Source organism: Elgaria multicarinata, chromosome 1, assembly GCF_023053635.1.
Source record: "Elgaria multicarinata webbii isolate HBS135686 ecotype San Diego chromosome 1, rElgMul1.1.pri, whole genome shotgun sequence".
Lineage (NCBI taxonomy): Eukaryota > Metazoa > Chordata > Lepidosauria > Squamata > Anguidae > Elgaria > Elgaria multicarinata.
The window spans coordinates 155,527,946-155,549,574 of NC_086171.1; the positions used below are offsets into that span (position 1 = coordinate 155,527,946).

At 42.7% G+C, this 21,629-nt stretch overlaps 1 protein-coding gene across 2 annotated transcripts in view; it reads right to left on the reverse strand.

Moving 5' to 3' along the window:
• IPO13 (importin 13) overlaps positions 1–21,629 on the reverse strand; it is a 51,543-nt gene that overhangs the window by 15,477 nt on the left and 14,437 nt on the right. For both annotated transcript variants that reach the window (XM_063139990.1, XM_063139998.1), the window contains exons 2-8: positions 17,661–18,397; positions 8,289–8,429; positions 6,403–6,544; positions 3,321–3,487; positions 3,012–3,132; positions 1,132–1,279; positions 658–839 (exon numbers count right to left, since the gene is read on the reverse strand). In XM_063139990.1, the coding sequence (XP_062996060.1) occupies positions 658–839; positions 1,132–1,279; positions 3,012–3,132; positions 3,321–3,487; positions 6,403–6,544; positions 8,289–8,429; positions 17,661–18,397 (1,638 nt within the window). The remainder of the gene's footprint in view (positions 1–657; positions 840–1,131; positions 1,280–3,011; positions 3,133–3,320; positions 3,488–6,402; positions 6,545–8,288; positions 8,430–17,660; positions 18,398–21,629) is intronic.

The window sequence follows — 21,629 nt, forward strand, 5'->3', positions numbered from 1 at the left end:
CACTGTAGAAGGATCCCTCCTACAAATACAGCTCAAAACTAGACTCAACCACTTACCAATTCCTTGGGGGAAATGGTTGGAAGGAATTGTATTGGTTTATTATGTTTCTATATCTCCCAATAGCTAACTCTCTTGACAAAACAGTTCACAACCTATGGTGAGCAGGGCCAAAGAACACACACCCTCCCCACATTCAGTAAACACATGTACATACATTCTCCCATCCACATGCGCACACATATAACCTGTGCACCTTGTTCTTTTTACATGTGAAGAAGTTTTCTGGCAGATGAGGAAGCACAGACAGGAGGTGGTTGGTGAAGCCACAGTAGGACAGGGATGAGGGAACACTTGAGCAGTGGGTAAGATTGGACTAGGCTGCAGAGAAAGTTATACTTTAGCAGGCCCACCCCATTTCTCCACTGCTTAACTATTCCCTGCCAATCTGATGAGCAGTGAGGGAAAGGAAAGGGACTGTGGGGTGGGTGGGGTGGAGTAGTGGGAAAGTACAGGGGCTGCAAACTGTGAAACCTTGGAAGAGGAAGGGGCATGGCTGACAAAGTGAGGCTGCAGGCCACACTGAAAGCGTCTCAAGACTGCATCCAACCCAATGACTGGAAGTTCCCCATCCCTGCCTTAGATCATTCTTTCAGTTACCTGAGAGACAGCAACAATGTTGGCAGCATAAGGAGGCAAGTCATATTTGCATTCACGGCAGATCTTCTTAAGGGTGGAGACACTAGAGATCGATAACTCAGGATTGCCTAGAGCCTGCAGCACTAGGGGTAGGACGTTGTTGATCATGACAGGGTGGTCAGCTAGCCACTCCGAGAGAGCCCCTAGGCAGACACAGAATGCACAGTCAGGACTACTTTGCTTACTGTACCCAACACTACCAGTTCAGCTGATAAAAAGCACAGGAACCCCTTCCTCATCCCGCAACAGTGTATGGCCCGACAACTCACACACAAGCATGCATTCTTACTCAGACTTACAGGGCACTAGGGGCCCAGCAGTTACTTCACCAACAGAGCCCACCCTTAGTATTGCAAGTGCTAAACAGCCTTGGGATCTCTGGAGTCAATCTCCCCTTTCAACATCCCCTCCCTTCCCCTTGCCCAGTCTTCTCACCAATAGTGAACATAACCGTATCTGCAAGCTGCACATTGCTGATGCTGATGTGAGGGATGAGCCCAATGAGGCCAGGCACCACGTCCGAGTAGTTTACATCTATGGTCTCTGTGATGGATTGGAACCCGTAAAGCAAAGCTTCTGTGTGCTAGCAGGAGAAAGATTTGTCTGTTGAGTCCACAGCCTGCCAATAATATCCCACCCTAATAACCCACACAGATGTAGGGAAAATAGAGCCAGCTTGTGCTGAATTTTACATGGTGGTTCAGACTCCACGGTGCAATGAGGGCAAAGATAAAATGTGGTACAGCACGTTCAAACAACCTAGATTCCATTTTGACAAAAGATGATCAGGGCCAGCTTCCATGGAAAAGTACGATGTGTCACATTTTGTTATTTCCTTACATTAATACGATACTAATTGTTTCAGCAGGAAGCTTTTTTGTAGGGGCATCCTATCTAGGGAGTTGATTCCACAGGACAAAGTCAACCCTTCCCCAGAAACATGCACTATCCTTGTCTAGTACATCCCCGGCTTACCATCCTAAATAGTGCTTAGCTATATAATACACAAAGTCATCTCCCCCTGCTGCCACTACCATCAAGGGCCAGTGGGAAGGTGGGGGAATAGAGAACCCACCTGCACTCATACTCCTTCTCTCACCAAAGGCCATTCTATTAGGGCCTGGACTACTGAGACTACATGTTCAATATGCTGGAGCACTGGAATGATTGCTACTGTGTTAAGGCTTCCAGGTGCACAGACTGTAAATCAGGGCCCAGGCTGGGTTCTTGCTTGGCTGTCACAGTGATGAACGAGGAGCCCCTGCGGTCAGTAGTGCTTGACGACCATCACTGTTTACCGTGCCAGCAGCATGCTGACAACACACCAAGGTGAGTAGATACATGCTGATTAGCTGCCATACAGGGACCTTTGGCTCAGCATTGCTACTGTAATGGCACAGCAAGCATATCTAAGCAACTTTTTCCAAACTGAAGAGATAGGTGTCTCTAACACTGCAGAGAATGGGACAACTAGACCCCCTCAATTTTCCCCATACAGGAACCCATATCTTAGGCTTATAAGCCTTTATGTTAACACAAGCCCAATGACTAGCTCCCATGCTGCACAGTGTCCAAGGATCCCCCTATTTGGACTGATGCCGATCAGCTGCTAGCATCACTTGACTGAGCATGCATTTGTGGATTCTGCAATCCTATTACCGTATTTCTTCAATTCTAAGACGCCATCAATTGTAAGACGCACACTAATTTCAGTACCACCAACAGAAAAAAAGCTTTGATCCTAAGAAATAATAAACACACCCACGATTCTAAGACACCCCCCGTTTTTAGAGATGTTTATATGAGAAAAAAGTGCGTCTTAGAATTGAAGAAATACAGTATCAGACATTTTTGCAGAATTTGGGCACTGCTGCAGAATGATGTGAGCTATGCCAAAATGCCTGCAAAAGACATCAACAACAGAGTGACAAACTTTAGGATAGGAAATAGCAAATGTTGAACTGGGATTCAAATGCAAACCAGTCTGTTTTATAAATCACCAAATAGGATTGTGCTACTAGGATGACATGACCACATTTCAGACCCAATCAATACCGGTACTAACAACTTTTCAGACCTTTTGAAATCTAATTGCTCCTCTACACACACCTCTCTGAGATTTAACAGACATTTCCTCTAACCAGGATTCTCTGCACCTTCACTCCACTCCAACTCCTCTCTTCCAAAAGGCTTTCTAACCAGTCCTGGCCACAACTATTTCAGTCATTTCTACAAAAATCTACAGCAGCTCCTCTCCTTGCTGCCTCTCTCCATTAGTGCAAGGTTTCCATCTGAGGGTAGAGCTCCCTGCTCACCTGCCATGAGGATGGCTGCTCTGTGTTGGTCAGGAGGCGACCCAGCTTGTCATATAAGCTGCTCAGCAGCTCTGCTCCAAGCATTTCATACACATACATCAAGGTGTCCGAGATGTCCACTCTAAGAGGCAAGAGAGAAAAGAGTCACAGAGCACTCCCACCCTACAGAACAGCAGCTGGACAGAGATTGCTGATACATCCCCTAGCCGACCCAGGGCAACCTACTGATGTAATACAGTCAGCTTCCCCTTTTGCAGATCACAAGGTGTGTGCAGTATTACAGGATACTGTCAGGCAAAAGGCCATTACCGGTATATCCGAAACTGCTCCTTTTCATCAGAGGACCAGCAGCTGTATTCTTCATCAGAAGGAAACTGAGCCTTGTGCAGGAGCACATCCACCAGCTGGAAATAGACAGGCCGATATACCTGCTGATACATAGCCTGCTTTTCTGGATCAAAAGAGAGGATTTCATCCTGCAAAAAAAAGAGATTGCTTCTCAGGTGGAGGTTGAAAAAAAATCAGCCTAGAGCTCCAACTGTCATGTTGATGTAACACAATCAATCCTCCAACTTTTCAATGTGATCAGAAGAAATGACCTCTCGCTTTTGTGGGGTTTTCTAAATGAGGAAACCAGAAATCACATTTTGAAGTCAGGCTACTTCACTCAAATAGTGTATTATTATTATTATTTTATTTATTTATATAGCACCATCAATGTACATGGTGCTGAACAGATAACACAGTAAATAGCAAGACCCTGCCGCATAGGCTTACAATCTAATAAAGTTGTAGTAAACAATAAAGAGGGAAGGAGAATGCAAACAGGCACAGGGAAGTGTAAACAGGCACCGGGTAGGGTGAAGCTAACAGTATGGAGTTAGAACAAACTCAATATTTAAAAGCGATAGGGAAAAGAAAAGTTTTTAGCTGAGTTTTAAAAGCTGTGATTGAGTTTGTAGTTCTCAAGTGTTCTGGAAGAGCGTTCCAGGCGTAAGGGGCAGCAGAAGAAAAAGGACGAAGCCGAGTAAGGGAAGTGGAGGTCCTGGGGCAGGCGAGAAGCATGGCATCAGAGGAGCGGAGAGCACGAGCGGGGCAATAGTGTGAGATGAGAGAGGAGAGATAGGCAGGAGCTAGACCGTGAAGAGCTTTGAAGGTCAGCAGGAGAAGTTTATATTGGATTCTGGCGTGAATTGGAAGCCAATGAAGAGATTTCAGAAGTGGAGTGACATGGTCAGAGCGACGGGCCAAGAAGATGATCTTAGCGGCAGAGTGGTGGACAGAGACCAGCGGACTGATGTGAGACGAAGGAAGGCCAGAGAGAAGAAGGTTGCAGTAGTCCAACCGAGAGATAACCAGTGCGTGAACGAGAGTCTTGGCAGAAGAGACAGACAAAAATGGTCGAATCCTGGCAATATTATACAGGAAGAAGCGACAGGATTTAGCTACTGCCTCGATATGAGGAGTAGTTTATACTGCCAGGGCATCTCAGGGCTCCCCTCTCAATATTACAAGCTCAAAATACCTGCCCAGCTTGTACAAATCAGTGGCAAGAGGCTACAGCAGTTTCAAAACAAGGGTCACAGATTTCCCTTACACCCAGTTAGCAACTGAATTTATCTGGGCTCTCAACACTGATCAGAGTATTCCCCTCACCTCTAAATCAGAGCAATAAAACAGAGGTGCACATCCACAGTCCACTTTGTCAGTCCACTATCTTAGCTGTGTCATCCCATCTCAAGCTACCATCACAAACTAGGCTAGAAGGGAACCCATTACAAGCCAGCAAAGCAACTGACAAAGTGTGCCAGCTTCAGTGACCACCACCTTATCCCACCTCCACAGACACTTCTGACCAGGTGAGGAACTAATTTGTTCATACAATGTAGCAATGTCTGTTCTGAGGAGGCTGCTGGATACTCTCATGCTGCTGAAGAGTTTGGCATGGATAAGACGGCTGGAAGGCACTTTGGGCCATTGAGTTCATCCCCTGAACCCTCCGATTCATGCTTGGCTATTGGGGGTGGAGGATTCAGTTTCCATCTGTCACACTTCCACTAGGCAATGAAGGAGATATGCAAGGTCAATAAGGAAAGCCTTCACAAAACACTCTCTTGGCAAGTGAATCCATGCTGTCTGGCCCAAAGCAATCAATGCTCAGGTGAACATTTTGGGGAGACAAGGACAGAGCAGGAACTACAAGTGTGTGTTTTGGCGTGGCGCTCTGCTCTCCAGTAGCAAACATAAGATGCTGCTCTAGTTCTGGTCCCTTCATTCGTCATGATGTGCTTGTGGACTCAAGTATTGCACCAGTCACACACTGAGACAATGCATGACCTCATCCCATTTCAAGCTGGCACCCAGAGAAGCAGCAGCTCTACAGCTAGCCTTGCTCTTGCGCAGTGCAGGAGTGTGTCAGGCTAATCTGCCATGCTAACGAGGCTGCTGGGCTCCAAGGAAGGGTGGGGGTGGGGAGGACAAGTCAGACCACACTGTACAGCTTCTAGCATTGTATCTCAGTGTAGCAGCAAGCATACACCACAACAGACACGTCCAAATAAGCATCTGCACTAACTGTACTTTGAGCGGCTGCTATTCCAAGTTCCAGCAGAGTTGCTCTTCTTCCCTTGCCAAACACAGCTGTTATCTATAAGGCTCTCGCCAATAAGGCAAAGGTATTCCAGTAACTCTCATCGCCATGGAAAAGGAAAAGACACCCCACCACCCACTCTGAACACTGGATGGAACTTTGCTCTCATCATAACAGAATATTGATAATTAAGGTGCTTCTAGCAGGAAAAGAAAGCCTGGGCTCTACAGGATGATGGCAAATGTCTCCAACAGTTAAATAGTTTGGTTCTTGTGATGCCATGATGAAGTCAACAGTCTACCCCAACTTCTATGAGAAGCTAGATTTTCAGCTGTAAACCAAACACCTTCAGCACCTTGAAGAACCTAGACTCTAGGTAAACTCAAGTACACCTGGGCTTCTTCTCCACTGCCAAAAGGCACTGTACTAGAACAAAACCAGGTTGGCATACACCTTCAATACTATGTCCATACATTGCAACACAGAAAGAGGCCCTGGTGAGCAGCATAATGACAGTAGAGCTCAGTCACGCAGTCTGGCCTTCAATCTATGCATGGAGGAACACAAGATTTTCCAATCTTCTAAGCACAGAGCTAACCCCAAAGTCTGGCCTTGTAGCTCATGATGGAAGGATCCAGAACATTCCATTATACTCAGCAGAGATAATATATGTGATATGTGTTTACATATGCAAAACAACTGATGCAAGCACACATATGGCCCTCAACAGGGAACAAGCCATACCAAGCTAGGAAGATGCTAATGAGGGAATCCATTTCAGGAAATTGGCAAAACACTTACCTGTAATGTATACCAGAAGGTGAGCGTAAGTGAACTTGTGGTCTCATTGACAGGATAGTGTCCTGGGATCCCAGTACAGAACATGATCATGTTGACAAGTGCCAGAAAGCTCTGCCAGTGATCCACCTGGTCCAAGAGGGCTCTGTAGGAGATAGCAGTCATATAGGATCAGGAATCTGCTTTGCCATGGTAGGTCCATGGGAATGGCAAATACCCCACACTTAGGATAATCTAGGAAATGGAAGCACTGAGCCATCTGTAGCAAATTGGGACAGGAAGCATAGTGAGAAAGACCCAGTAATTCATGAAGCAAGTCTTGCCAGCAAACTAACCAGTTACAAGTGGATTTAGCATCTCCAACGGCTAGAGATATAAAATTTCTGGAAATTTTGAGGCCATGGGAAAAAAAATAATCCCCATTTTTTAGAGGGGGGGAATGGAAATTTGGGGGGAAATGAAAAAATAGGCAATACTTAAACTCACATCAGCCCCAAGCAACATGGCCAATGGTCAGGAATGCTGGGCACTGTAGTCCGAAACATCCAAAGGGCATTAGATTGTGGACGGCTGCTTTAGGAACATAAAGTAGCCTTTCTGTTCCTAAAGTTATTTTATGTGTAACTTAGTTGGCTCATAAAGTTATCATTATATTTAAAAACTTTTAAAAGTAAACTCAGTTAGTACATTTGTAATTGACTGAACAGATTAAAAGTACATTAAATGACTGCTAGAGCATCAGAAACATAGGATCCTATAGAACAAAACCCAAACTGTCAAGAATGCACAATGATGACTCTGCTCACATGCTGGAAACTGAGCATAAATATCCATCAGTTAGGTAATTTTAATAATTTTAATAAAGAATGAAAGAAATAACAATCTTCATTCTACATCTCTAGTCTATGGGATGAAGAACTATTTTTTTCAGGGGGGTTTCTTGCCCTTTACATCTACGAGTTCTACATGGAGAAGGAGTTTGAGGCTCTGTATAGTGTCCCCACAACCATGCAGAGGTACATTAGTGCCCAGATTACCTTTGCATCTTTGACTTACAGAGGACTTATATAAACTGCTTAGTGTAAGAAATGTGACGAACAAGAAGGAACCTTCTACCTTATATGGTGGTCCTGTAAAAAAGCAAAATCTTTCTGGACCCTGATCCACTTGTTAATGCAAAAAAATATTAAAGAAAAATCTACAAATGAAACCAGAATCATTCTTGTTGGGACTTATGGACGATTAACTTAAAGAAAAAGGAGGAACGCTGTTTTTGTACATGACAACAGCTGCTAGACTCCTCTACACGCAATACTGGAAAAATACACAAGTACCATCAACGGAGGAATGGCTGCTGAAGGTTTTGGAGCTGGCGGAGATAGCTAAGCTTACGGCACTAGTAAGAGAAAAATCAACAACCTCGTTTGTATTGGACTGGAAACCCCTGATAGAATATTTGCAAGAGTTGGAAAAAATGATTTATATGTTTGTGGATTTCACATATAATCTGTGGTCTTAATACACAATACTGTGCTGGCTAAAGTGAAGTAAGTATGATATAAAGTTTTGGTATTTAGGAAACTAACTAGTAAGAACAGATAGCCCATATGTCTACCATGAAGAATGCCTTAAATGGAATATGGCCTTATGTGTTTTGTATGTGTGCTTTTATAAGCTGTATTGTATTGTTCGTTAAGTTTGTGAAGTTTTGTTTCGTCTTTTTCAGTAGAAAATAATAAAAATTGTAAAATTCAAAAAAAGAAAAGACAACCAAGTTGCGCACAGGGAAAAAACCCAGCCTATTCCCTAGTGAGCAGTACAGAGGTCTCAAGGGCTAGCTCCCCTTTCTAAAGATCATTGTTACCAGATTCCATCAACATGCTTCTCACCGGGAATGATTCTCTCCCAGGGCCACAGCAATACGACAGATCCCATGAGATGTCTCCATGTCCCTGCTTTGAACTGCTTGACGTAGTTGTTCTTGGAGTCCCAGCACAGGTGGGATGAGCTTCAGAAGAGTATTCACATACCTGCCAAGGGAGAGAAGAGATGGGGGTGGTGGGTAGCTTTATGTCCCCCATGAACTCTCCCATCTTTAAGAATGTAAGATGACTACTGCTGAATCAGACAAAGATCTATTTAGTCCTGCCTTCTGTTTCCCACAGAGTCTACTTAGGAAGCTCACAAGCAAGGAATGAAGGCAACAGCCTTGACCTGCTACCCAACAACTGGTATTCAGAGACATATTGCCTCTGAACATGAAGGTTGCATTTAGCTAAAGTGGATAATAGCCAATAGTAGATCTCTCCTCCATCAATTTGTCTTATCCTTTTCAAGTAATCTAAGCCAGGAGACATCACCATGTCTTGTACCAGTGAACTCCATAAATTAGTTGAGCGGTGTATGAAGAACTTTCTTTTTATCTGGCCTGAACCTATTGCCATTCAGTAAATTGGGTGACCATGAGTTCTAGTGTTAAACCAGAGAAAGAAAGAAGCCTTGATCCACTTTCTCCACATCATTCATGATCTTATAAAGCTCCAGTATGTTCCTCATCTAAATTAAAAGCATCTGGACTTTCATTTCAGGGAAGGCCCTCCACCCCTTTAATCATTATGGCTGCCCTTTCTTCAGATATTCTAGCAGTGTTGTATGTACAAGCTTTTGCAATTCTTGCATGTTGTGATAATGCCAATATATGTACCTCTGTTAATATCCAAGCTACAGCCAGGGCTAGCATTATAGCTCAACGTCTTCAGGAACCTGCCAAGCCCCCTGCTCTGCCTTTTCCTTATTTTTGCTGCCTTGTCATCTGTTCTCTCCAAGGGTGTAAACAGTGAAAAGAGTAAGGAGAAGGAGCAGTAGCCTCCACTTGACTTTATTTTCTTCCTCTGGGTAATGGTGTGGATTGGGTCCAGCACAAGAAGGAAAGCAAATGGGTACTGTCATGGAGGTGGACCCACTCCATGACACTATCTTGCACAAGCATCCCCCTCCAAAATCTGCAACTGACACTACCTATGTCTGCCTGATAAATCCAATGTAAGTATTTATTTATTATAGCATTTATATCCCGCCTTTTTTCCTCCAAGGAACCCAAGGTGGTGTATATCCTTCTCCTCTCCATTTTATCCTCACAACAACCACCCTATGAGGTGGTTTGGGCTGAGAGTCTGTGACTGGCCCAAGTCACCCAGTGGGTTTCCATGGCCGAGTGGGGACTAGAACCCAGATCTCCCAACTCCCAGTCTGACACTTTAGTGACTACACCACCCTGGGTACATCAACTCTTTTGTCCTCTTTTAGTTTGTCACATGCAAACTACTATCCAATTAACCAATGTCCATTTCCCCTTTTGGAAGTGCTATTTTCCAGACAAGAGATTTGCTATACCCCTTAATGATTCTTTCTGGCACAGAAGATTCTGATATCTTCCAATAATGGCCTTATTCTTCAAAAGCAAATCTTTTCAGTCTACAAATCCTGCTAGGAAAATGATCCTTGCACTTTCATGACAGAGTTTTGGCTAATAAATATATTGTGACGAGCATTTACAATTTAGAGTCTACATAAGACACATGTTAACCTGAGAGGTGGTAGGTACATACATAGCAGGGGGGAAAGTAGTGCACAGTAAGGCTAAAATAAAAATGTAAAAAACAATTGCATGATTAACATATCCAAGAAGCCTAAGAATACTGCTGAGCACAGATGAACACATAGACCATTTATATGCATTATTTCCCAGATGAATGTCAAAGAGATCACCTCATACTAAGTGATGTTCTATCTGCAGGAGCTGAAACCAAAATTGTAACTATTCGTAGGATGTGAATTTCCTTCTGCAGTGTGATAGCCATCAATAATTCTTGCTCACACCAAAGGGTAGTGCCAAATTTACAAACAAACAACTATTTCCACCAGTCTTTGAACCCTCTTTGTTTAAGCTGGTGAATGTCCCAGGACATTCCCTAGTTTTATAAGATGTCATTTTAAACACCTGATTTGTATCCATTTATTCCCTATGTAAGATCACAATCTGTTTGGCCTACAGAATCAGTACAGAGTTGCAGACAAAGGATAAACAAAAACAAGGGAGGCACCCAGGATGAATGGAAAGCAAGAAGAGAACAAGTTCTAAGTGCCAAACTGAAACATCATGGTGCATGAACGATAGCCACCGCTTTAGTAAGCTGGCTGAGTTTGCTTGCAGTGTTTGCATTTTACAAAATTGCCCCTGATGAAGGAGCCTCAGACTCCGAAAAGCACTGGGCTTAAACAAACAAATTTCACTTTGGAAGCTCTGGGAAGTCGTTCTCTTCTTGTTTTCCATGCAAACAAAAGATAGCATATATCACACTGCAGGTGAACAGGTGAATGAGTCTTTGATCTAGTATTATTTGATCTAGTAATAATGGCTAGATAGAGATTGCCTTGGGCAAATGGATTAGCCGTTTTGGAAGAATTTGAGGTATTTATGCTTGACAATTTTATGAGCAAGAGGAACAGTTTAGGCCTGCATCTGGAAGATCACCATAAGTTGACACGGCAGACTTTTGTTAGGAAGAGATCATTCATCTCCAGCAAATGCTTTTTTTTAAAAAAAAAAAAACCCTTTTAGAAACTTCATTCATGCAAAGATTTTTTTTTTACAAGTCAGCCAAGCTCACACCTATGGCAAATGTAATCTAAAATAAAAAGTAAAAAGTAGTGTATTGTTTAGATCAACCTATGATCATATATGGAAACAAATATGTGTATAGGACAAGGTAAAACTAGATTTTTACTTTTTTGATAGTGCAAGTTGTTTGATCATCTCCTTTATTTCTAAACACAGTTGTGTTTTAGCCAAGAAAGATGAAGGTCCAGCCTGAAGTTAGGTAGATACTCCAAGGACAAACTTCCTAGATCAGCTCTCTGTAATGGTACTAGAAATAATGCTTGCCTCTGTTTGATTGGGACAAGATTCAATGGGGCAAGATTCAATCTCACCTTTGAAATTTTAAAACCTATTTTCTTGTTCTCCAAGGATAATCTTATCATTAGCTACACTTGCTATTATCAGTTTAAATCTTCTTATCTTTGTTTCTGTAACTTATCATTGTCTTCCATTCTGTTGGAAGAAATAATTTATTATTCATCACTATTACAATGTTGCAAGAGGCATACTTCAAAATATCAGTCTAGTCCAGGAGTAGTCATCTTAGTGCCCTCCAGATGTTTTGGACTGCAACTCCCATCACTCCCAGTCAGCTTAGCCAATGGGCATGGATTATGGGAATTGTAGTCCAAATATCTGCAGGGTGCTGGGATGCCTACCCTTGTTCTAATCTAACCTGATACTAGTAGTAGGCTTATTAACTATGAATCTATTGATTAATCTTGCATGTTGGAAAACTAAGTAAATGGGTGTTTCAGGAACATACTTGAACCTAAAAACAGGACACCTAACAGGGTTAGAGCCCCCAGTCAACACATTTTCTGAATGCATTTCAATCTGTTTTCCAGCCTGGCTTTGGCACTGAAACAGCACTGGTTGCCGTGATGCCAGGAGAAGGACAGGGAAAATGTGACCCTGCTAATTTTCCTGGACCTCTCATGTCTTTCAGTTCTAACTTCTAGACAAGCCATCATGGAGGTGATTGGAGGCACTGATCTGGGGTGCAGTTGACACCCAACACTTTCTTATTCTCATCTAATTCAACTGAAACTAAGCCATCATAGAACAGTAGAGTTTGAAGGGGCCTATAAGGCCATCTTATGGCACCTTAAAAGAAGACTAACAAATGTATTGTGGCCTGAGGCAAGTCTTTTGTTTCTGCTGCAGACTAGTCATAATTTCTTTGCTGGAATTTACCAGCTACACTGAAGTAAAATCAAAATCTGATTGCTGCATCAGAACTCAGAAAAATTTTGATTTTATTTTAAAACAGTATAGGTTTGCAAAGTAAGTTCTGCTCAAACTTCAGGAAAGATATGGACAGTTTCCCTGGCCCTGAGTCCCTGTTCTCCCTTCTGTATAGTTCTACCATTCCTCAACTTTTTTCCAAGTCCACATATTCATCCATTCTGGATGGAACATATTCTGCAATCAAATAAAAATCTGAAAATATATGCCACTCTCACATAAGATATTCCACTTGAAGAACATGGGGGAGGCAATTTGAAGGAGTTAAGACACTTGAATATCCATTTCCTCAAATCAAAAGTACAATACTCACACGGTGCTCTCCTGGGGGCATCCAGACAGCTATTGCCTCCCCGTGCACAGCAGCATTCCAGAACCATATAAAGCAATTTCATGCCTGTCAATCTCCCTGCTGCTGCCAATAAGTGATTGTAACCATGACAACAAGCACAGAGGAAATGGAGAGGAAGAGCAAAGGATGGCCCCCAGAGAGAGGCTGTGCTGGCGGCTAATCGGCCAGCTGTCAGTTACCTGGCTACTGAGGCATATTATCTAGAGACATAGCTAGTCTGCTCTCACTTGCTTGCCTCCACCGCACATGCAGTCCACAGATACAGGTGGAACACCACACGAAGGCATATGCATACAGTACTAAATAGTTCAAAGGCTATCTGCCGCCTACCACCACTGTTGAGATTGTGCTCTGCACTGGAGGAAGAGGCTTAATCCTGGTACTCATTTACTTGGGTCCTTTCACAGAATGCCAGGTTCTGATGTGAAGGAAGCTTAAGTGCATTGAGCAATGCCATGGGAGACCCATCCACAGTTACTGTGCTTATAGTATGGTCCTGAAAACTGAAAAGCATGTGGTCAAGTCAATGGTTTTTAGAAGGTAGGGTTGGGGTTTGTCTGGTGAAAAGGCTGCACGTGAAGGAAGCGGAGGCAAGGGAAGACCGAGCAGCAGCATGTATGCCCTAAAGGGCAACTCAAATGAATTCAGCTCTTAATTGCTGTGCAGAATAGAAGTGGAGGACGAGAAGTATGCCAGCTCCAGTGGAAGCTGGAAAAAGACAGAGGAGTGTGCACCAAGGCTGCCGGCAAGAATCCACAGACAACACAGTGCGGGGAGGGGGCTGTAGTAGCAACGGCAGCTCATTCCAAGCAACCGCCATGAACAAGAGAGAGGCCAAGTAAGATTCTTAGGAGCAGCAGAGGCTGGAGGGAGGCAGTAGGATCTAATCCTCTTGGTCCAGCCAGGATCACAATGCTGTTGCCTCCCTCTACATATCAGCTTCCCTAACAGCTACAATAGTGTTGTGACAGACATGAGGCTGATATAGTATTTGATGGTGTTTTTAACAACAGCCAGGCTGCTTGCTCAGCCACCCAACCCATTTTACAGTGGCTGAAACAAAATGAGTTGCTCCTTTGCCTAACACCCCTCCTTAACATGCTACTAGCATAGAGAATACAGCTATTTTGAGCCCTCTCCTTCCCTCACCAACTCTTCACTGAAAATACATACACAACCCTTCTTCTGGAGATGCTTCCTAAGAAGCACAGAGCCACCATCTTGCCCAGAAGCCACAACAAGCAGTCAGCCACTGACATCAACTTCCCAAACTAGTCAACCACAGCAAATTGTGCCATGTGTCTGCCTGTTGCTACCCCAGTATCTATCATTTCAGACTATCACATAATTTTACTTATTCCCTTACTAATTTATATGGTGGCCAGAATTATTCCTTACTCTGTGTTGTGATCCAGGTATATTTATAATACAAACATTGATGGAGTAACAAATACTACTGAAACAGTGCTAGAAAATGGAAATTAGGCAAAATGATGTAACTGAGCGAGCCACTAGGAATATAGCTTGCCTTAGTGAGATCAAGGGCAAGTAATGGGAAATTAGCTAGTGATGTATTTGAAAGTTGCCTTGGAGCACCTATTGAGCGGAAAGGATACTCATTCATTCATACATACATACATAAACGTTTCTTTTCACTGTGCCTAGACTCTAAAGCCTCTCGGATAAACCAACTTTTTTTGAATCAAATATTTTGTCATTTAACTATTCTGGAAATAGTCGAATTATACAAATCATTATATTAGTGCTCAATCTATAGTAAAGAGTAAGCCATAGTAAGTGTGGAGTGGCAGGAGAGAACCTAGGAATACCCTCAGAATCAGAGTACGAAAATATCACTTTTCCTAGGGAAAGTTGCTATCCCAGCTGTACATCTGGCTTCTACTTCACATGAATAATTTAAAAAGCAGTTCATAGTGCAGATAACACCCAGAACTAAGGACCAATCAATATTCAGTTTCTCCTTTATTAAACTGTGTCTGGTAAACTTTCACCAGGGTCTGAGTCTGAATGAAGTCCTCCACTGAGTCAACCTGATTCTGTGATAACAATTCTGTATTTCAATGTCTTGTTCTGAATGCAAGGGTAACTTCCCAAATCCCTATGAAAAGGGAGTTCTATTTCACAATTTTTCCTGGTTTAGTACTTTACCTTCAAACTATTGCACACCACTATTCTGGTTTGTTTGTCCTTTGTGGTCTATTATTAATTTTCTTTCAATTAAACTCTGCATCTGAAGCAGCCAAACTAATGCAGTGTTAATGAGAACTTCTAGGCAGCAAGTTGACATCGCTGTATTTGTGCATGCTCAGTCACTGAGGCATCGTCTATCAGGACACCACTACTCAAGGCCAAGAACCCCTTTCATTCTTTGTATGTGTTTGGTACAGCTGTACTGGGGTATAGAAAGTGTTTACACTTGGGATACATGCATGCTCTGAAAAAGGCTTTCTGCATTTTCATCTATTATTTTCACTGTGGACTTGCAGACCACACTAAGAATCACTGTCTTAGGCTATCCTAACATTAAAATACTTTCAAGAGTAAATAGTTTATGTACTGGCACATTTAAATCAACAGTTGATCCACTAGGAAATTAATTTTAGCTCCCACAATGTCTACGTAGGAAATGTATTATAATTGGGCCTGGGTCAATGATGTAAGCCATATCAAACTTTAGGTAGCAGATGAAGTCAGGTTCCTAGAGCAATTTGCCATTATGGTGGAATTATTTCTGTATAATGACTGACCAGTTGCATGTTGTACGTCTGTATTTGGAGGTTGGAGGGTAGATTCACTTTCTAATCCAAAACTAAAGCAAACAAGTCTAATCCAAGTACAGTTCTGCAATCAGTATCGTGGCATCTAAGCATCTGACATGCTGCTTCCTAAATGTACCAGGAGAATAAGGGCAGTGAATTTTTTTTTAAATTTTTTATTCTTTCTACTTCCAGTGTTCAAAATGCTTTTGGTTTCCTATTCTCTTTAAATTAAATGGTTCTATGTTTAAGTGTACTATACTACATTTGGTCAGGTATAAACTGTCTACCCTGCATTTGAATATACTTTGGTGAAGCTAGTGGAGCAAAGCACTTTCAGGAATGACTGGGAGGAATTCGACTGCCCTGAGTCTAGTAACTAGGACCTGGGTTTCATACTGGGTTTTAAATAAATGTTGGATGGTAACATTAAGCGTAACCCAGAATTTAACATGAGCACTCAAGTTAATTAGCAAATTCCCTTTCTGATCAAGTTTAAACATCATGGTCAGGATATGTTTGAGCAAAAGAAGTGAAGCAATTACTTTGCCAGCACACCTGGCTTTATAACAAAAACTTGGCAACCACTGTCTAGTAAAAAAAATACTGGAAAAGACTAAGATCTAAAATAACTCATGGTCAGTAAAGATTGAGTGTTAAACCATTCCCAGCCAATGCTCAACCACCCTTCAAACATCCAGATAATGAGGTTATATTCTACAACAACACTGAATAATTTGTTCTAGGGCACATTTAGTCTTATGAAAAGCATCTTCCTGAAATCCAGCCCAAGTCTATTCTACTGCAACTTGAGTTCAATGTTTCTCTTTCCTTCAGTGGTACTAGTAAATAATAGTTTACACTGTCACCCTTTTAGATACTTGAAAACTGGTATCATGTTCCCTGTAATTTTCTTTTCCCTACATTGAAGATACTCTACTTATCCGAACCTATATCTGTTGCCATGCATAATTCGGCCATCTAAGAAAGCTCTACACAAATTACTAGATTTGCTGATGAGCCTTTGGGCAAAGCATCTAGCTCCTGGACCATAGTATCTCATCTGTACTATGAGCAAGAAAGGCAGGAGGCATGTGGGGATGAAGGAAAGAGATAGGAAGCAAACTATATCACAGGCTCTGTTTGCTAACTGAACTGTCACAGCCTTCCCAGTTTGTGCATTACGTTTACTCCCTCAGAACCACAACATTGTAATCACAGCAAGTGCTCTTCTTAACAGTCATAACCATAGCTCCCATATTGTGCCCAAAGTAGTTTCTAAATTCATGCACCATAGTAAACCCCTGGGAAGAAACGCTAGTTTATCCTTTTCCCTCCAGTGGCCTCTAAGTTCCCCATTACTGTCTAGCTTTCTCCTATTTTGTATAAGACAAGGAAACTAAAAACAGCAGCCACTGATGACCTTTATGAAGGCAGAAGGCAAGATTCTAATAGGACAGAGGTTCAAAGCTGGTCTCTATGGCCATTCTGTGAACTCACTGGCATCCTTCTCTAGCAGCCAGATTAAAACACAACCAACTGTGGTTGCAAAATATCAGTGTTTGGTACTTAATAGTTCACATCTCACAGGCATCAACAGCTCATGATTATTTAAAAAATAGTAAGCCTGGTATTTTTCAACCTAATCTGAGTGTTAGGTAATTCTGCTTTTATGGGTTAATATATTCTGATGAAAGAAAAGGTGCCAGAACCCTGGATGTTTACAAAGAGTTGTTCCAATTGCACAGCTCTTAACTCCGATCAAGCCCCTTCTCCTTCAAGAAAACTTGCAAACTTAAGAACATAAGAACTGCCATGCTGGATCAGACCAAGGGTCCATCTAGCCCAGCACTCTGTTCACACAGTAGCCAACCAGCCATCATCCAGGGACCAACAAGCAGGACATGATGCAACAGCACCCTCCCACCTATGTTCCCCAGCAACTGGTGCACACAGGCTTACTGCCTCGAATACTGGAGATAGCACACAACTTCATGTACTAGCTTCTTCTCCCTGCATTCTCTGTTCAAACAACCTTCTATAGATATGAAATTCTCCTTCCCAACCAAAACACACACACATACTCTGGCTAGACACAGTGTGTTACTACTGAGGGCTGATCAAAGTTCTGTTAAAACACGACATACACACTGCTTGATAGTTGCATATGGAAACATTCCCCTGTATAGCCACAACTGATCCATAGTGTGAAATTAGCACTTACCTCTGAGCATCAGGCTGAGAAATGGCATTGACAATGGCCTCCACAGCTGTGTCAAAGAGTTCTGGATCTTGCAGGGAGGAGAAGGCTGCCTGGATCAAGTTCTCACATTCCATTAGGGGAATCTCCAACTGTACCCAGCTGGAGAAGCACTTCAGCACCTTCTGTTTAATGAAGCTAGGAGAGTCTTGCTGCTGCAGCAATTGCTCTAGCAAGGGAAACACAGAACTGCACTCCTGTGCCAAGACACTACGCACCTGCCCCTTACGGTACTGAGGCAGACGGCTGGTTTGGAACTCCTCAGGCAGGACAGTCAGCAGCTCTAGGAGTGCAAGGCAGCGTGCTCGCCCATCTATATTGGAGTCCTCTGCCTGGAACATGCGCACCATGTCAGCAACAGCACATGGCCAGGCCTCTGGCATCATGTTGAGTGCCAATGAAGCCAGTGCTACGCAGAGCCGGGTCAGCACGATCTTAGAACCACTAGCAAAACGGGTTATGTGGCTGAAGAGTTGTGACTTGAGGCTCTCATATTGGTCAGCTGGGATGTCATTCCAATACCGTGAAATCTTGATGTGGAGAGCACTGGCCCCAAAGTATTGGATCTCAGGCACTTTATCCATATCGAGCAGCAGCCAACTGAAGTGCCAGGCTTGCGGCGACACCTGGGCTTGCATCAGCCATTTTTGAGCCAGGTTCTTGTTTTCAATGTTGGGGTCATAATACAATTGGTGGAGTGCCTGCAAGGCAGAAGACAGCAAGTTAGTCAGCATTTACTGCATTCTCACAAGCCATTTTTACAAAGTCAAGCTTAGATCCTATGCCATCAGTACCTGGGCTCCGAAATATTAACCCTCCCCTTATTATAGACAAGTCAATTCAACAACCCTACAGGAGGGTAGTCTATAGACTTATTCCTGCCACCCCTACCACAGATAAATTTCTAAATATAAACACTATTTTACTAAAGGATAACAGCTCTGCTCATTCCTTTTTGGGCGCAAAACTACAGACACTGCAATTAACTGAGGACAATCCAGAGATCAAAGACCAGTAAAAATCTGAAACGTACACAACAGAGGAGAGGATAAAAATGCTTTAGATCTGTCAGTACGGAAAACTATAATCTGGAATGAAAAGGGTTAATTAAAATCTCCCACCTTGTGAAAGAAAAGTAACAGCTCTTCATTTAATAATATCCTGCCTCAATGAAAGTCTAAACTAAATGCACAAATATCAGCCATGGTTTTAAACCTGGCTTGTCACTGGACAGATAGAAAGCAGGGGGCAGGAGGGACAATTTCATGTGGAAAAGAGCTGAGTGCAAGGAACGTGCTGAACTCTTCTTCTGCCCCAGCTGCTTTTCTCTAAATTGTGCTCCAAGGTTTGAATCAAGCATCACTAGAAGAAAAGCAGCTGGGTGGCAATTTCAGAGCAACAGATTCACAACCCCTTTCCTATTCAGTGCTTCTCCACTTTAAAAGTGCCTTATACCTACTCAGCACAACCCACAATGCACAAACAGGTCATATACAGCCATCACATCTAGTTCCAACCCTGAATTCAATGCATTTGCTGTACACAAAATGAAACCTTCTCATTCAACTAAATCAAATGCCCCTTTGTTTCTGTATTTCACATGTAGGAATAACATTCTGGCTTGCCTTGGTTCTGGATACATTCATTTCTACGGAGATTCAAGACTGAAGATGAAACCCTGCAAACCTAGCCTAGTTAAGGTTCTCTCATTTCTCTCTCTTTACATAACTAGTAAATTCTTGTCGGTCTCTCACTCTAAAGGGATTTAAATGCTAATTAAAAAAAAATCAACATCAGTGGTGCCGAGGCTTGCACAGTAGAGCTCTCTAGACAATGCACAAGGTTTTACAGCAGAGATCAGACTGCAGCTCAGTTTAGCAGATACAAATAAAAAACAATAGAGGAAGACTAGAAAGATACACACACAGTTTTTAATGGGTGGGTTTGACAAAGGAAAATACTATGAAACCATCTACCTCTGGTTGTTGGTTTTGAACAGTGCCTACGAAAGGATACATGAGGTTGCAGATCAAGGAGTGTGCTGCGCAGCCATGGCCTGACTTTGTGACAGGTTACACATATGCTGGAGACTAAACAGTAACATATCCCAAGATGAAGCATGGACCGTATCCCCTCCTTGTACAAATGTGTAGCAGACCACCCACCCACACGGTCTATATACTACCAAGATTCTCACCAGGCCCCTCTCCACACAGAACCTGTGAATTTAAATTGTTTAGTCCCTATGGTTTTGCTCAAGGGCTATCTTAGGTGACCATAAGACTCCTAGGAACTAACAACAAAAACAGGAAGCAGTTTTTGAATTTACACAATCGAGGAAAATAAAGAGCAACCCCCATTTATATTTGGATTGGTACTACTTATATTGTTCTGGAATCAGAGGCAGCCAAATCTGTAGTTCCATCAAATTATCCAGGATTGTAAAATCCCAGCAAGATTGTTAAAAGATCCAGAATGATCTCTCCAAACTGGATGAATGAGCAATAAAATGGCAGATGAGATCCAATATAAATAAGAGCAGACTGATGCACATATGGTCAAAAGGAAAAAAAATCTTAACCACACATACACCGATGGGACAAAGCAATGTGGACTTTATGGTCTCTCACAAACGTAGTCATCACACAGGTGAAGCAGACAGTCACAGAAATACATCTAAGTGAAATTCCTGCCTAAACTAATTGCATGCCAGGGCCCAGCTCGAGCACTGCAGTGGGCCTTGTAGTTTATAGCTAAGATTTGATCTGAAGTATTCTGGAAGGGTCTGGGCCTATTCAGCCTGTAGAACATCAGAATCTGTGTGAGCTTATCTCTGTCGGTGTTCTCAGAGCAGAGCTGGAGGAGTCACCCTACTCCCCATCCACCTGCTCACTTAGCTTTGGCAAGGAAGCTCTGCATGAAAACCTGAGAGAAGTAGGGTGGGGATTTGCAGAAAGCTCATGCAGGTTGAAGCGTCAATACTGGACGACAGAGCAGTGACACCCAATTTAGACAGAGGCCTTGCTGAAAAGAAAGTGTCTTACAGTCACTCTTTTCCCTTTTAAGCTGATGCAAAGTTGAGGAGCCTTTGATGGAACATCTTATCTTCATTGCCTGACACCCTGTTTGGATCCACCATTGTCTGAGCCTCTGAAAGTGCTCTGTACATGGACTCTCTTCTTATCGGAACTCTGGATTGCTAATGACTTGCTATGAGAAATACTGTGATGCTTTTCATAGACTTTGAACTCTCGGTTGCTGTGGAATATGTGTCTTCCTTGTGGTCAGCCCAGAGTGCCAGCAGGCTAGGTCTGATCCTGACTCTTGGACTTTTCTCTACATGTTCTAATGCAGCATGGAGTTACCAAGGTGAAGGCTATGGTTGTCAAACTCTTTGCTTATGTGAGTTTACTATTGATTTGATAGTTCTTGACCATGTAGCCCAGAGTTTTCGACGAAAGAGTCAAGTTGGACAAACTCTGTAAGTGTGGTTTAGACCTTGTCTAGAATCCACCCTTTTGATTGCTTGGGAGGGATCATGCCAAGAATAATTATCCATCTTTTAGCTGGCGTTTCAAACCCTGTGTATGGATTGCTTGCATCGGATTATGCCAGGAATCCCAAGTCTATTTCCCTGAAAAACCTAGTCCTGGATCACCTAGAAAGATTTATGTCAGGAAGCCAGTGCCCTTCACTTGTATTCAGAGCGGTGGAGATGGCAATGTGAGGATCTTGGCCATGGTTCTAATGATTGACTGTTCTGAAATTACATAGGGCCTATAGCTAATCATCATCAGCTATATGATTTCTGAAGAGTGTAACCATTAAGTTTTGGCCATAGGATTTCCTGCAATAAAATCTCACTGATTTGGGTGTCCTGTGTCAGATTGACTGTGTGCGTGCTTGAAGAATTGAGATGCTTGACATCATGTT